The sequence below is a fragment of the Rattus norvegicus genome, chromosome 2 (assembly GCF_036323735.1).
Source record: "Rattus norvegicus strain BN/NHsdMcwi chromosome 2, GRCr8, whole genome shotgun sequence".
Lineage (NCBI taxonomy): Eukaryota > Metazoa > Chordata > Mammalia > Rodentia > Muridae > Rattus > Rattus norvegicus.
Window position 1 is genome coordinate 31287276 of NC_086020.1, and position 16800 is coordinate 31304075.

A 16800-nucleotide genomic window follows, 5' to 3' on the forward strand; every position below is an offset into this window, starting at 1 on the left:
TCACTGCACTGGGACGGCTGGCTAGCCATTTGGGAATACGCTGTGTGCGTGAGATATACGTTGCCGGAGACCAGATAGACACCTTCAGGTGTCTGTCAATCCACAGATTTGGTTTCCATCAAAAATTTGATTTGCTTCTCCTGACAGAAAGAGAGTACTTCTTTAGAGAGGTCCACCGAGGCCTTGATACAGAAGGATAACCAGTCACCTACTTGCTTTCTGAGCAACCTTAACCTCTCCTCCGTGCATCCCAGTGGTTTCCAAGTCAACCTATGCACAGCGCACAGGAGCACACCACTGCTAATCTCTACCGAGACGCCAAGGACTGGAAGGGCTTCTGATCATTATTGCCAAAATAACTAATCGACTAATACATGGGCACTGTACTTTCAGCTCCCTCCAAAGTCGTCTAAATCAGATCCCTGACGCCACTGGTCTTAAACTTGGCTGGAACACTGAGAGTCACATGTAGAAACACACAGTAGGCCCAACACCTGGTAGCAGGCAATCAATGAGAAACATACAATGAGGGCTGGAGAGATGGTTCAGCCGTTAAAGGCTAGGCTCACAACCAAAAATATAAGAGAAACATACGATGACAGGGCCTCAGAAAGAAAAGCAGCTCTGGGGCTACTGAGTCCATTGAAGGCTTCAGAAAGATTATGTTTGAGCCAGGCATCGAGGATTATAGTAGGTGATATCTCAGGAAGAGAAGAGGCCTCCCATGCACAAAGTTGAGTTAGGAATTCAATTGTCTCGCAGTATTAGAGGGCTGCAGGTTCCCTAACCCTCACAGATGCTGAAATCCCAGGATGCTCAAAGCTCAGATTCACTGGTGCTCCTGTATGATGTGTCCACTTCCTGCATTCTAGATCACGTCTACTCTCCAGTGCAACAGCGGATCGAAGTGCACACTCGTTACCCAGTTTTATGCAGCTGATAACAGCCAAGAAAGAACCTGGACGTGTTAGAAGCAGGATTAACTTCCAGTTGGCAGTTCACTGAACCCAAGGAAGCAAACCTGTGTATACAGATGGCCAAGTGTACAGCAATCACCAGGCATGGCTGGTGGATGCGAAGTGATCACAAGAACAGACCACAGAGAATGACTGGGACACCGGCAACATAGAAGGAACGCATGGGAAGTAGACGGCACTGCCCCTTCCCTGAAGGCTGTAGCACAGAGAATGCCGGAAACACCTAACAGCGAGGAAGGCTGCAAATCCAGCTTATGTTGGAGTGACCTCGCTTTGAAAACGATGTCCGGCCCATCTGGAATGGTCCCCGTAAATAGAATACTCTAGGTTAGAAATTTAGGGTGGGGGGGGAGAGTCAAAATAAATAACCTACAGTTTCATCGATCAGAGAGAACTCTAGACATTCTGAAACGTTAACATTTGGGCATACAGCAAACCAGGGAGTCGGAGCAAGAAAAACAGGAACTGTTGACAAAGAGCCAGGAAGCAATGAGCAGGCTGTGTGCTTACTGGGAAAGGCTGCAACCTAGAATTACTGCCCAAACCATGCAGCCCAGTGAAATGTCTTAGACACCCTTAATGGTATATAGCAGATGGGCACCTCAATCTCCATGTGGGCCCCCAAACAACTGGAGCGGAGGCTCTCTCCTAAAACTGTAGCCTAACTGTGGTATCCATTCTCCAACAGAACTGCCTGGTCTGGCCTCAGAGGCAGAAGATGCGCCTAATCTTGCAGAGACTTGATGAGCCAGGGTGAAGGGATACCCAGGGGGGCCCACCCTCTCAGAGGAGAAAGGGAAGGGAAGGGGAGGGACTCTGTGAGGGGGGACAGGGAACAGGGGCAGCGTTCGAGATGTTAATTAATTAATTAATTTTAAAAGGGGTCCTTAATGAGACAAGACAACCTCTGTCCCAGAATTTTTTTGTACCATGAAATCAAAGAAACAATCAGTTTGCTTATCGTCCCTTTTCAGTGGCACCCTATCCCACAGCGGGAGCAGGAAGGGACCAGGTAGCCAGCTGACCCACGAGAGTGGGATCTAGACTTCCTTGTCTGCAATCTCTCGGGACCAAGTCCAGAAAGATAACCTTACTCTTTCAGTCCAATGGCTGTAAGTGCTTACTGCTGCTGTAGCCACAGCCTAGCCTGGAGACCACACATGCCTGGGCTGGTGGACTGAGGCCGGGAAAAGTGAAGGGACTGAGACTCTGGCCCCTTTTGAATCTCAAGATGGCACAGAGTGTTCAGACTGAGAAGGTCTAAGGGACCTTAAGACTCATCCTTTCTGTTTTGCTGGATGAAGACCAGAAACAGTTGATACTTGCCCAAGGTCACACAGATGGGAAGAGGCCGGTGTCTGCCATAGATTCCCAGCCAAGGGCAGTTTGCCCTGGGTCATACTGACATCTTACCACCTGTCCAGCTAGAAAGCCTGCTAAAGCCAGGCATGCAGGATGATGCTGGGGACCAAACCCAAGGTCACACGCTCAATATGTTCTTGATCTGCCACTAAGCTCCACCTGTAACCGGTCCTGCCCCTTTTTAAAGGCTTCATTGTCGTCTGTTATCGCCATAATAACCATCAATTTCTGACAGCTATTCCGTAGCCAATTTCACCATCAGCCAATGTGGCTGGTTACTGCTATCCTCAGTTTACTTTTAACCAGGACTGGTATTGAACACAGGGTCTTGTGCGTGCTGGACCAAGTGCTCTACCACTGTGGATTATGTCCCGCCCGCACATTTCCATTTCAAAAATGAAAAACCTCAACTAGAGAAAGATTCACATAGTCAGGACAAAGCCATGTCTGTCCACCTCACTGTAGCTTCAAAACCCATACTTGAAAGCATGTTATTAGAGTTAATGGAATATGAATTCTTTAAATTAGAAAATAAGGGGAAAGAGTGTTGGTATTCTGTCTAAGCTCCACCCCTACAGCTACCTGGCAACAACCAGGTACTCTCCGCCTGTGCCTGACACTATAAGGCACTGCTTACCCCCTCCTCTCCCTCTTACTCCTCTCTTTGCTCTTCTTCTTCTTCTTCTCTGCTTTGTGCCCTCTTTGTCCCTGTCCCTTCTCTCCCCATCCCTCCCACCTTCCCTCCACGTGCCCATGGCCGGCCTCCTTTCCTCTCTTCTACTCTTCTTCTCTCATTAAACCTCTCCACAATGGAACCATGTCGGCTTGGTGTGCCTCGTCTGGGAGTGGGCCAAGATTTAAACCCCAACAAAGAGCAAGCATACATACCAAAGGCTGTGATTACTAATGTTGTACAGTGAATTTAAAAGCTAACTGTTTTTAAAGAATTCAATTTATCTCATGGTCTGACTAGATGGCTCAGTGGACAAGGGGGCTTGGTGCCAAACCCAACGACCTAAATTCAATTCTAAGAACTCACATGCTAGAAGGAACGACCTGACTACTCAAAGCTGCCCACTGACCTCCACGTGGACACATGCCAAAATAATAATAATAATAATAATAATAATAATAATAATAATAATAATAATAATAATAAAATAAGATGAAAAATTTAAAACTCTCTTGACCGTATATTTGGGTTTTAAATTTTTATTTCGTGTTTGTTTGTTTTGGGCATTTCTATGCTTTGGCTCAGGTGTGGAGTTCAGAGGACAACTTTCAGGAATCGGTTCTCTTTCCACCCTATGGATTCTGAGGATCAAACTCAAATTTTCTGGCTCAGGAGCAAGCACCTTTAACCCTCTGAGCCACCTTGCTAGCCCTTGATTAGCCACTCATTAAGGAAGTGTCTGGATACACGGGTGGCGGGACTACAGAAAGCATGTTACCTGCATTTCAGGTACGTATTTTCCTCATGCCCAGTAGTCCTAGGAAGCGGACTCCTTGACAGAAGTAAGATGTGACTCACCTGAGGGCTTGGAAGGGTCACTTCTGAGCAAGTTTCAGTTACTGCCTGCTGCCTGCTTTGGCGGCCCTGCCCTCGCCCCCACCTCCAACACACCCACAAACACTCCAACACACCCACAAACACCTCGGCTCTTCAGGGAACGTCACTTTTATGTTAACTTTCTACCAAAATCAAATCTCAAATTGTAAATAACTGAAACAAGAGACGGGATCTCTAAAGACCAACAAAATGTATTTTGATAAACATATTCAAAACCAACATCACTGAAATAAATAACCAACATTTGATTATATTTTTTTTCACTTTCCCTTTTATTAAAGAAATGATGTCAAATCTCATTATCTTGTTTACCCAGGAGAAGAAACCCAGGAGCAATAACGGCTGAAATAAGCGAATTAAAACTGTATCTAAGATCAAATTTCTGGGGAAAATGGGAGTGCATTAAGATGTATTGCCGGGCACAAGCTCATTTCCCCAGCCAGATGCCTCGATTGTGTGCAGGCAAAAATCCATTCTGTAAGCAGGACCAGTCCTCCAACCACAAAAGCCATAGAAGTGTGTCGCTCTGTGCCCGAAGTCCATCACCCAGGGGATTAAGGCAAAAGAGCAGCCCCAAGCGCACAGCAATCCCTTCAGATGGTTAAATGAATGAAAACTGAAGAAAGTTTTCACACAATGAGAGGCATGCTGTGGAAGTTTTCAAAATGTCCGAGTAACAATCCTTCAAGTTTAAACAACATAGTTTCAATATCATTAGAACAACAGTGGAACCAGGACTGGAGGAAATAACATAGTATAATCTGCAGGAAAACTATTGCTAAACTCAGCTTTACCCAAGCAGGAGATTCAGACCCAAGTCTTTGGGGTGGCATAATGTTCCCAATACAATTGTAACATGACAGCATTCCCTGTGTTTAAAATACACTGCTGTTTTTAATTTAGCCCAGCATGACACAACTCTTGATAACAAATCTTACCTAAAGTCATGAGGGGAACAAGTCCAGAGCTACTTTTCCCACTGAAAGTAACACAAGTACAACTTCCATGAAACCAACCCTGGTAAGACCAGAGCTGTCCTATCTGCCCGGTACATTAACAGATAATAAAATATTGTACTGTGAGAGCAATGTAGGCTCTATTTTGCTCTCTTCTAACCATTTACTGGCAAAGAAGGGGTTTCTGACATTGGAAATTATGAACCTTTTTTTCTTAGGAGTCAAGACTTGATCACAAACTCTGGCAGAACTTAGTTAAGAGCCTAAGTACCGATTTTATATAAAACACTTAATCTTAAAGTAATAGTATAGTCTGCCGCTTAATACCCACTTAGGTTTTTGGTTTTCTCATATGGCATACAATGGACAGAGAGTCACATGTATCAAAGCACATATGAAATTCTTGTCCAGCAGAAGTCTTAGTCACAATGTTTTCTTATGAGAACACAATAAGAAAATATTTCAGAATTTTCCAAAGTATCCCATTTAAAAATATATATATACATATATGTGTGTGTATATATATGTATATATATATATATATATATATACATACATACACATACGTACACACAGTGAAACCATATCAGGGCTAATGAAAATTCAGAGAACTGTGCCACTCACTCTGATTTCCTTCTGTGTACCTTTAAGCGTTTCTTAACGACTTAGAGGCAGGCGGTACTTCAGAGGAAAGTCCCTCAAACACACCTGTTGAGAGAAACTGCTCGCCATTGGCCTGGCTGTGCAGCCTTGATAAGGGAGAAAACAGTCAAAAGCAAACACTGATCCACTGTTCTCCAGTCTCACGTCGCATTAGCTGGGACACACTCCAGAGTCCCACACCTAAGACCTAGTTCTGTGCCTCAGTGTCCCTAACCACTATCAATAATGATACTATCTGAGTTCTATAATCAAAAATAATTACCCATAATCACTATAAAGTCTGCATCAGAATATTACATTGAAATGCTGTCACACTACAACCTCTGCAAAAGGCTTCTGCGATGTTGTCTGCCTTCAAACACTCCAAAGGAGTTAGTGCTACTCTCCATCAAGATTAGACAAACACCTATATGTTTTAACATTCGCATAAAAAAAATTAAAAAAAAAAAAAAACAAGACAGAGGTATGGAAACCTTCCCAGGAAAGGTTATCAGAGCTTGAATTATCATGTCAAAAGTGGCTTCCACAGAGACTGACTAAGGCAAGTCTTTGATTTTGTTTGTGCTATGAGAATAGGGTTCCATTTACTGAGACAGCTACAGGGCCTAGAATACAAGAGGGCAAAGTACAGAACGCAGTGGGTCCGTTCGTTATAACTGTATTTCTAGACTACTTGGTGCAGAATCAAGTGCTCAATCCCCACAACTTGGAGTGTACAGAGACTGGCACTCGAGCAGGGGTCATGGAGTCAGATGCTGGCAAACACAGATGTTACCCTTCCCCTGGGCCCACCCAGCTGCAACCAATAGGCAGGCTCCGAGGGCTCCTAAAGTAGTCTCCCTTAGAAACCTAACTGGTGTCTGGGTTTCCTGGGTGGTCTGAACACCCAGTGTTCACAGAGCTCACAGCAAGAGAGAATGCCCTCTCCACCTGTGACCCCTACCACCCACAACCGAGTATTCCAGAGAAAACTCGTGCATGGATTCCCACCCAGTCCTAAAAGCCCCTCCCAAACAAGATAACCACAGATGCTTTTGTAAACTCAGCAAACGTTTCCACAAAAATAAATGTCCTAAACTTGAGATTGACCAACAGTTTGGGGTATACCCCCCGCACCACCACCACCACCCCGGCGCCAAGCACCTAGGTGAAACCAGCCAGAAGCACAGATGGAAAGAGGGGACTCAGGCTCCCGAGGTTCACCCTTCCCCGGCCGCATGCCTTTGATTTCCACCGCTAGCAACTAGCTTTGGTTGAGCTCCTCACCCTCCGCCCCCTCCCACCCCGCGTGCCCGAGAGGGTGAGGGGTGGCCACTGCCTCCCTTGTGCGCTTCACAGCTGCCGCCTCCGACCCGGCAGCGCCGTGCACTTGTTGCCATCCCCTAGGTACCAGGAGGCGGCGCCCATTCCTCCGGCTGGGCAGCCGGCAGAGTGCAACCTTTCCCCACCTCTGCAGACCCCTGTGTCCTCGGGGACCGTAGAGAAACTTTGTCCCCTGGGAACTCAGGTGGGCAAACTTCGCCCGGGGCTGCAGGGAGACAAGAGGGATGGCTCCCGCAATCAGCCTTTACCTGGAGCTGTGGCTCGGAAGCGCCCGGAGCCCTGGCCAGGCGCTGTCCCCGAGGCCTGCCGAGGGCGACCCGCCGGCCAGCGTCGCCCGAAGCGGGGAAGCTGGTCCCCAGCTGCCCACGCCCCTCCACCCCGCTGGCCCCGCCGAGGGGCGGAGCCGCTGCTCCCCCACCCCACCCCACCCCTACCCCGCTCGCCCGCCGCGCCCACAGCTGGGGCCACCCTCGCGCCCCGGGTCCCCGCCTGCCCACCTCCAGCCAGCCGGGCTCGTCGCCGCCTCATCACATGGCCGCGCCCGCCACCAGCTCTAGAAGGAAACCTGAAGCTGCTGCGGCTCCGCCGCCCCCTCCCTTCGCGGGGCGGCGGCCGGTGGCCTCGGCTTTCCTCCCGCGGCGGGCACGGAGCGGGACCTGCTGGGCCAGGGCAGGGTTGCACCCTAGCGGCGGCGGCGCCCGCTCGCCCCGGGGGCCTCCACGCCCTAGTGGCGCCGGAGGAAGGAGCTGGCCTGTCGGCTCCTAAGAGGAGCCGTGCCAGGCCCAAGGGAGGCTCGGGTTGTCCTCAGCTCAAAGCCACCACACCCGGGACATAATAGTGCCCGGGTCGGTTACAATAGGAAGTACTATTTTAAAAGCAGCAGACTCCCTCTTAATTCATAAGGACGATGGAGGTTCCTCAGCCCCAACCCTGCAGGCTCGAATTCCCTACGTGTTTATGCAAACAGGTGCCTAAACGGCATAAAAAAAAAAATTGTTTGTTTTTGAGAAAGCCACAGCCACTTTTACAATGCCTAACAATGTGAAGGGACCCCCTTGATGCTGCAACACCCGGACACTTAGCAGTGAGTCGACCCCGGATGAAAAGTCTCACCATTGTACAGCCCACTATCAAATAAGTTTAAGATGATCATTGCCGCTTTAAAGATAAAATGAAGTATCTACTTTTCTAAATTACCTTTAATATTAGCTTTATCTTTCTCAAGAAGATGGACCGGCTACCTGAACAGGAGAGATGTGGTGACCCTTCCCTAACCATCAATACCAGATGCCCTGGGCCATCCTTCTAACACACCTGTTTAACCAGAACCGGAAGAATGACAGGATGGCCAAAGAGACCTCAGGGTCTGAGGTCATTAGCCTTGTCTTGGGGCAACTGCTGCCCTTCCTTCTTTATAAAGGACCTGGCATTGGCCTTGCACTACTGACACTTGGTCTCACACCACAGGGCCTTAGGCCCCAAAGAAGAGCCTTCTCCACTGAAGAACCACGAGGTCCCGAAGATAATAAACTAAAACAAAGTAAAATAAAATAAAATAAAATAAAATAAAAGCAATAACACTCTTTTCGAACATCAATATTTTTCAATGTGAAAAAGTCAGCTGGAGATTGGCTGAATCAACACACCACACAAAAGCAGTTTCCAAGCTGGTTGGCAGGAAAGTTCGTAAAAGAAGCCTTTGTCTCGATCCTTCTGTTGCTATTGCCTGTTATATCTTCCTCCTCCTCCTCCCCCTCCTCCTCCTCCTCCTCCTCCTCCCCCCCCCCCTCCTCCTCCTCCTCCTCCTCCTCCTCCTCCTCCTCCTCCTCCTCCTCCTCCTCCTCCTCCTCCTCCTCCTCCTCTTCTTCTTCTTCTTCTTCTTCTTCTTCTTCTTCTTCTTCTTCTTCTTCTTCTTCTTCGTTGATTCTTCATAGGTAGCTTGGAAAGGGCAAGGAATTGTGGGGAAAGGAAAAGTATTAAGACATTAGCTCTTCCACACGAAAAAGAAGCAAACGGGGGCTGGGGATTTAGCTCAGTGGTAGAGCGCTTACCTAGGAAGCGCAAGGCCCTGGGTTCGATCCCCAGCTCCGAAAAAAAGAACCAAAAAAAAAAAAAAAAAAAGAAGAAGAAGAAGCAAACGGAGGGGGGCGGGGGCGGGGACTGGGACGGTTGCTAATGTTCTCAGCAGGATTGTAGAGGACACGTAATCCCACCCACCGGCTGCTGTTTTCTTGCTCTCTCTCTCTCTCTCTCTCTCTCTCTCTCTCTCTCTCTCTGGCACTGAGCGTGATCAATATTTAAACAAGTACTTGGCTTTCAAACTCTCTGGGTTCAAGCTCTAAGCCGCATGCTCTGGCAACCTTGAGAGAAGCGGGTAACCGCCCGAGGCAGAAAGCTATCCCTTGTGTAAATAACCGTTTGCATCCCTTTGGTTTCCATCCTGCAGATAGAGGTCGCTCAGGACACACTAGGACTGAGCTGAGCTGGAACTGCATGTGCTTAGAATTCAAGCTCTTCTATTCGCGGACCGCAGACAAGAAACAATCTGCCAGGAACAAGCAGGTGGGTCACTCCGCTGACGTCACGAGCCCAGCTTTCCCATGAGTCCTTCGCGGTATCCCAGTTCGTCTGGCGATCCAACCTGCATTCACCCTTAACCTTGTATTCTACACAGTCTCTTCCCTAAGTCCCTTCTCTGCTCCTCTGCTTTCTACCACCCTCTGACCTTTGTCTTATCACACAGCACAGCACCTGCCTATACCTGCTGTCATACGCAGGACTATTAAAATTCTTACTCTGTCTTCAATTTGCCCTTTCGAGGACAAAGACCGTTGCTTCCCTGGCGATCTCCAGTCCGGGCCCAGGGCACCTGGGAGATACTGAATGTTAGTTATTTTTTGAAATCAGTGGTGCAGTGTGGAGAAGGTTCATCGCGATCTGCAAACATTAGTGGGCTGGAATTAGTTCAGTTCTGTTTCCACCTAATATTTTCCTAATACTTCATTTCCTTTGCTAATAATTCTGAGAACGTGAATAAGTCTGGGAATAGACAACGAGCCTTAAATGACCAACCAGTACACCGTTCTTAGCAAGTTTCATTGTCTTAAATGAAAGTTCGTTATGGGAAGGTGGCCAGTTTGTCAGGGAGTGGAGCGAAGCCCAGTATTAGGAATAGGATGGCCTTTCTAAGACTGCATTCTCTTGCCTGTAAAATGTGACTCGTGTCTACAATCACAGTGAAAAAGAAGGGCCTGACAGTGAATGCAGAATAAAATGGCAAGGACTCGTGAAGTAGCGGTTAGCAATATTTCAGAGTACGGAGTATTAGAACACTTCTTGAAACGTGGGGGCTCTGTACACTTGTGGATGCAGTACCTGCAGAGGCCACAAGAGGGCAGCATATCCCCTGGAGCTGCAGTGACGGGTGGTTGTGAGCCAACTGGTGTGGATTCTGGAAACCGAACTCTGCTTGTCTGCAAGAGCAGTACTCGCTCTTAACCGCAGTCATCTCTCCGGTCCCCACTCCAATGTCAGACTCCAGATGAAAAACTAGCTCTGGGTTGTACACGTGTTTCCTCTGTCTAAAGTTAGGGAACACAGAGAAAAGAGGCTGTCCTAGTTAGAAGTATTGTCGCTGCGAGGAGACACCATGTCCAAAGCACGGGGAGGAAAGGAACTCGAGCAGGGCAGGAACCCGCAGGCTTGAACTGAGGCAGAGGCCAGGGAGGAGCGCTGCTCACTGACTTGCTCCTCACCTTTTGCCCAGCCTGCTTTCTGATGGAACCCACAATCACCAGCCCAGAGAGGGCGCCATTCACAACAGGAAGGGCCCAACCTCCATCAAACACTAAATAAGAAAATGCTTCACAGCCTCGCCTGCAGCCCCCTCTTAAAAGGGCATTTCCTCAATTGAGTCTCTCTCCTCTCTTGTGACTAGCTAGTGTCAAGTCGACATAAAATTTGACAGAAGAGAAGCCATTCTAGCTTGTTTCTTTTGCTGCGACCAACGCCATAACCAAAAAGGCAGTAAAGAAACATGGTTTTCTGCTTGCATTTCCTGCCCACGGTCCATCAAGTCAAATCAAGGCAGGACCTTGGAGGCAGGACCTGAAATGGAGGTCACAGTGGAGCACAGCTTACTGGCTTGTTCAGCCTGCTTTCTCGTACAAATCAAGACCACCTGCCCAGGAGTAGTACTGCCCACAGTAGGCTGGACCTTTCCACAGGGACTACTATAACCCAGAAAAATGGCCCCATAAATTTGCCTACAGGCCAATTTGATGGAAACATTTTCTCAGTTGAGGTCTCCTTTTCCCAGCTGACTCTAGCTTGTGTCAAGTAGAAAACAAGACCCAAAACTAACAATCGTGGAGACCAACATGCTCAAAACCGGTGGAACACTGTCTGCACAAAATATTGTCACCTTCAGCTAACCTCTAGGGTCCTAGAACTCTGACATTAAAAATCTGTTGCACCTCTGTTGCCACTTTTTAAAATAACATTTTTAAAATGAAGTTTTTAGGTAAGTATACCATGCAATGGGTCTCATTACGGGGTGTGCGTATGTGTGTGTATTTATGTTCACTGTAGTTCTCTCCTCCCTCTTAGTATTATCACCTCACGGAAGTGGAAGGAAAAAAAAAAAACCCTTGACCCCAGGACCCACACTAGACTAGAATCTCCAGGAGTGGGGCCCAGATTTGTAAATTCCCCAGGGAATTCCAAAGTCTACACCAAGTTGAAATCAATGAGAAGAAAGGAATTGAGTTTGTCACCAGAATGAAAGGAATAGAACCAACCTCCAATGACGCAAGGGTCACCCAGCCCTTCCATGCCTCCCAGTGTTGAATCTGGTCAGAACAGCAGCATGCGCTCATGAGCCCTGTTGTGATGTGTTGAAAGGCACATCCTTGTTTAATATCAGCTGAGGGCTACAGTACTGCTTTTCCAACAAGCTTCAAAGGGTGCCCACCAGTCCGCAGCTCCAACACAATAGGGATTCAAGCCTGGTATAGTAGGTCATGTCTATAATCCCAGCACTTGGGAGGCTGAGGCAAGAGGGCTGCCTTGAGTCCCAGGCAGCCTAGGATACATAGTGAGTCCCAGGCCAGCCTAGACTTTAGAGAGAGATCCTGTCTTAAAAAAAAAAAAAAATCCACACCAGGCAGTGGTGGTGTATGGCTTTAATCCCAGCACTTGGGAGGCAGGGGCAGGCAGATCTCTGTGGGTTCAAGGCCAGCCTGGTCTACAGATCAAGTTCCAGGACAGCCAGGGCTGTTACACAGAGAAATTCTGTCTTGAAAAATAAAACAAAAACCAAAACACCCAAAAAAAAATCCATGATAAACACCTGTAACCGCCACACTTGAAAGATGGAGACGCCCCTTCCATCCCCAGATTTATTCCGGAATGTGTTTGAGAAACTCCACCAAAGGAGAGTTCTTGGTGGCCGTTGGAGGAAGAGGACATCCCATTGTTCTACGTGGGATGTGTGTGCAGCTCACTGCAGGTGAGGGTCCTAGCCTTCAAGGTGCATTGCTAGGAGAGGATGTGTGCACACAGGCCCGAGTGGTAGGCTGCCGAGTGCATTGGAGAAGAGGGATGTGTGAACCAAGAGTTCAAGACCAACCAGGTCTCCATCGCCCAATCCTGTCTTGAAAAACAACAGTCCAAAAACCAAAGTTCTAAGTAGACATAAGAAGCAGGCAGAGTAATTGTCAATATTTGTACAAAAGAAGTCACTACTCTAGATTTTTTTCATTCAAGTAATAGTAACTTCTAACTATTCACTGCATCTGTTATAATCTGTGAATAAAAGAATAAACCATATTTAGCCAGTTTTAAGTACAAAATCTTTCTGACAGACAAAACAGGTTTTATACCAAAGATACTTCTCAAGGCACCCCAAAAGTTTTAGTTTCTCTTGGACTTAAAATTAAGACATGAACCATATAATATTAATATCTTTATCTGTAGTAGTAAAGTGTGGTTTTAATTTTTTTATTTTAATTTTTCCAGAGGAAAAGTCCTAGAGAGCTGAAGTGCATAGATCCCACAGAAATCTCAATGTGAGGCATTCTCAAAGTCCACATTCGTCCCAGGTACTTAGGAAAGCTTGGCAGCCTTCCTATTGTGGTTGATATTTGCACACAGCTGTCTACCCGAATGGCAGGAAGGTATTAGGGAAATTATAAATACACCTACGGAGTGGAACCAGCCCTCTAAATATACAAAGTTTGACAGTTCCCATGCATGTGATTTGTGGAACACAGCCCATGAACAAAATATTGTTGACTTTCAGCCAATTCCTCGGGGCCTAAACCTCTAACATTACATACTGGTTCTATCTCTAAGGCCATTTTAAAAGCAATTTAAAAATTAACTTTTTTGGGGGCTGGGGATTTAGCTCAGTGGTAGAGCGCTTGCCTAGGAAGCACAAGGCCCTGGGTTCGGTCCCCAGCTCCGAAAAAAAAAGACCAAAAAAAAAAAATTAACTTTTTTTAAGCCACTACCCAAAGACTATACATGGACTGACCCTGGGCTCCAACCTCATAGGTAGCAATGAATAGCCTAGTAAGAGCACCAGTGGAGGGGAAGCCCTTGGTCCTGCCAAGACTGAACCCCGAGTGAACATGATTGTTAATGGGGGGAGGATGGGGAGGGGAAGCCCACATAGAAGGGGAGGGGAAGGGGTTAGGGGGGATGTTGGCCCAAAAACCGGGAAGGGGAATAACAATCGAAATGTAAATAAGGGGGCTGGGGATTTAGCTCAGTGGTAGAGCACTTACCTAGGAAGCGCAAGGCCCTGGGTTCAGTCCCCAGCTCCGAAAAAAAGAACCAAAAAAAAAAAAATGTAAATAAGAAATACTCAAGTTAATAAAGATAAAAAATTATTTTAAAATTAAAAATAAACATTTTTAAAAGAAAAAATTAACTTTTTATGTAAGTATATCAAGTAATGAGTTTCATTATGGTGTGTGTGTGTGTGTGTGTGTGTGTGTGTGTGTGTGTGTGTGTATACTTTGGTTTTTTTCCCATTCCTTTCCCCACTTTCCTCCAGCATTGGTCTTTAGTGAGAACACTGTAAAGAGGTTTATCCTTTGTAAGCTTGTGACTGGTGGTCCTGTCTGAACCCAATGTTGTTGTCCTAGGCTACAAATTAAAATAAAGATGCACACAGATTAAAAGGGGAAAGGAAACTTTACTCAGACGCAAAGCAATGTACGTATGGCTCAAGTACAGGCTTCAAGAACAGAGGCCAAATGAGTGAAACCATTTTGGAAGTCTGGTCATTGCTTGGGGCTTCGTTTTGTGGGCTCTAGGAGAAAGATGGGCTTGAATATTAGGGGTGTGGGAGTGCGGTTATCCATTTTGGCCAACAGATTTGATTACACAAGACTGTTTTTCACTGAGTTCCTTTCCCACAATGCCTCTGACCATAACCACATGTGTACGCCATCGGGAATAGGCATAAGATGGCAAACAGGGGTTTTGTTTCCTGAAAGTTCACTCATTGGATACTGTTCACCTTACTGTGTATGTACCCAAATCCAGCCTACATGGGGGCCTCCCCTATCTCCCCTAATCTGATTTGTCCGTGTATTTGAACAGAAACTGTCTGCAAAAGAAGCATCCTTGGTGACTGTGAGGAAGGAGAAACCTTCCACCGTTTTACGTGGGACGTGTGTGCATCCCATTTTGCATTGTTAGGGAGGATGTGTGCATGTAGTGCCTGCCGCTTACAGTGCCAGGTTGCAAGGTGCATTGCAGAAGAGGGATGTGTGTGCAGCCTACGCCACATGGAGTCCTGGGTGGCTAAGTCACCCCCACGCTTACCTGCCTCAACCTCGACATTCTTTTAGACCAAATTATTTCATTCTCCAGATCCAGAACATGTTGGAAAATTCTCAAAGAATTCTGAAAGGAAGGAAGGAAAGAAGGAAGGAAGGAAGAAAGAAAGAGAAAGAAAGGGAAGAAGGAAAGAAGGAAGGGAGAAAGAGAAAGAAAGGGAAGAAGGAAGGGGAAAAGAAAGGGAAGAAGGAAGGAAGGGGGAAAGAAAGAAAGAAAGAAAGGAAGGAAGGAAGAAAGAAAGAGAGAGAGAAAGGGAGGGAAGGGAAGAGATTGCAGTTATAATACTTAATTTTACAAGAAATCTTCTAAATAATTATAATCAGTTCCTCGAAACTGAGACTTGGCCACTGATAGGTAAAGCATTGCTTTTATGACTGTTAATCAATATGGTAACCTAAGCAAAAATTGTTTCCCCTACCAGTGCCATAACCACAAACCATGTGTGATGATTTAAATGGTAAATTTTTTTCTCTCTTTTTTTTAAAAAAAAAAGATTTATTTTATTTTATGTATGTGAGTGCACTGTTGCTCTCTGCAGACACCAGAAGAGGACATTGGATGCTACTACAGAATGTTGTGAGCCACCATGTGGTTGCTGGGAATTGAACTCAGGACCCCTGGAAGGGCAGCCAGTGGTCGTAACCGCTGAGCCATCTCTCCAGCTCCTAAATGTAAATTTTTAAGATAATGAGGCAGATGTTCCAGCCCCACATCGCACCATCCATCAGTGTGTGGCTCGACGGGTTGCTATGGGACAGCTGCTGTAGGAAGCTCTTCAAGGCTGCTTCAAAAGGCTCCGATTGTGGAAGGGACCACCTTCCATTGCCCTCAGGTGGTTTAGACTCCTGCTCAGGCTCACTCGTTCCTTTCCATAAGTCAGTTTCCACATATGGGACACTCTGCCCTTTTCTCAGGTTCCCAAAGGGACTACTACCTGGAAGTTACTGGGTAGACCAAGCTGGACTTGGTAATTCTCCTGGCTCACCAGTGCTGGGATTACAACCGTGTGCCACAGTGTGTGAGCCTCAAAACACCAACTTTGATTGCGGCTCTCACGCTTCAAGAGGCCCAGATCTTTTTGACTATGAAAAACCAGCAAATCTTAGCCTTGATCCACTGCTGAGGAACCACTGAGGTTTACCAAGAAGTTTATTACAGAACATTCAGAATCTGATTGTTGACTACACGTGTGTGTGTGTGTGTGTGTGTGTGTGTGTGTGTGTGTGTGTGTGTGGTGTGTTCCTGCCAAAATGGCTAAAGGTGATTTCCAGTTATAGCCTACTTCTTAAATATTAAACCAAAACCCCCTTTTTCATCTCCAGGGCATAACTCCACAAGACAGCACAAATAGATCTTCCCAAACACACACCACGTCTGTGTATCTCCCATCAGTCATCAGGTGTTCCAGAGGGCTCCAGTGTGGGCGTAACCGAGAACTACATGTACCCAGAGTTTTTCTAATTCCCTAACAGCCGTCCAACATGGATATGAACATGTTAAGTCCCAGCCTAAAGCAACCTTTCGTGGTTATCTAATAAAAGTCCTATAGAAGGAGTTGATCCCTGGGACACTGACACCATTTTAATTAGGGTGGCACAACTAGTCACTGATTATACCTGTGGGAAAGGACTGGTGTGCAACTGTCACATGGGCTGTAATTACACTAGGGGCTTCCGGTGGCTGGTGACATGACAGATGTGAGAACGGGGCCCTGGTGCTCTGCACATGATGTCATCTGAACTCTGTTAGAGGCAGGTATGGCTCTGGGCAGCTTATTCTCATTAGAGACGATCCCGGTCTTGTTTGCCTATTTATAAAGGGTGGGCAGAGGAAGAGATGGACCACAGACAAATGCAAATGGGCCCGACTCCCTCCCCCCATAAAGAGTTATATAAGGCATTTTCACTGAGTTCCGCAAACTTATTTACATTTGATACCTTCCAACACAGAGTCTAAGATTAAATCAGTTCTGGGATCTCAGAACTTTTGACTAGCCTTCCTTAACTACTCTGCAACTTCTCAGGCTAACTTAAAAGGCCTAGAGGCAGTTAGAGGCAATGCACCAAGGCCGTGTTGTTACTGGCTACTGTTTTTATTC

General features: G+C 46.7%; 1 protein-coding gene across 4 annotated transcripts in view; it reads right to left on the bottom strand.

Annotated features, from left to right (window-relative positions):
• The window catches only part of Arhgef28 (Rho guanine nucleotide exchange factor 28), a 296466-nt gene extending 288984 nt beyond the window's left edge, over positions 1 to 7482 (bottom strand). For 3 of the 4 annotated variants that reach the window (XR_010063623.1, XR_010063622.1, XM_039102531.2), the window contains exon 1: positions 7349 to 7482. Coding sequence is in view for 1 of the 4 variants with exons in the window: in XM_039102531.2 (XP_038958459.1) it covers positions 7349 to 7379 (31 nt within the window). In the remaining 3 variants the exon portion in view is untranslated. Of the gene's footprint in view, positions 1 to 7099; positions 7197 to 7348 lie in introns of those variants that run through there. The other variant, NM_001415065.1, reaches the window with a different exon arrangement.
• Positions 7483 to 16800: the final 9318 nt, after the last annotated feature.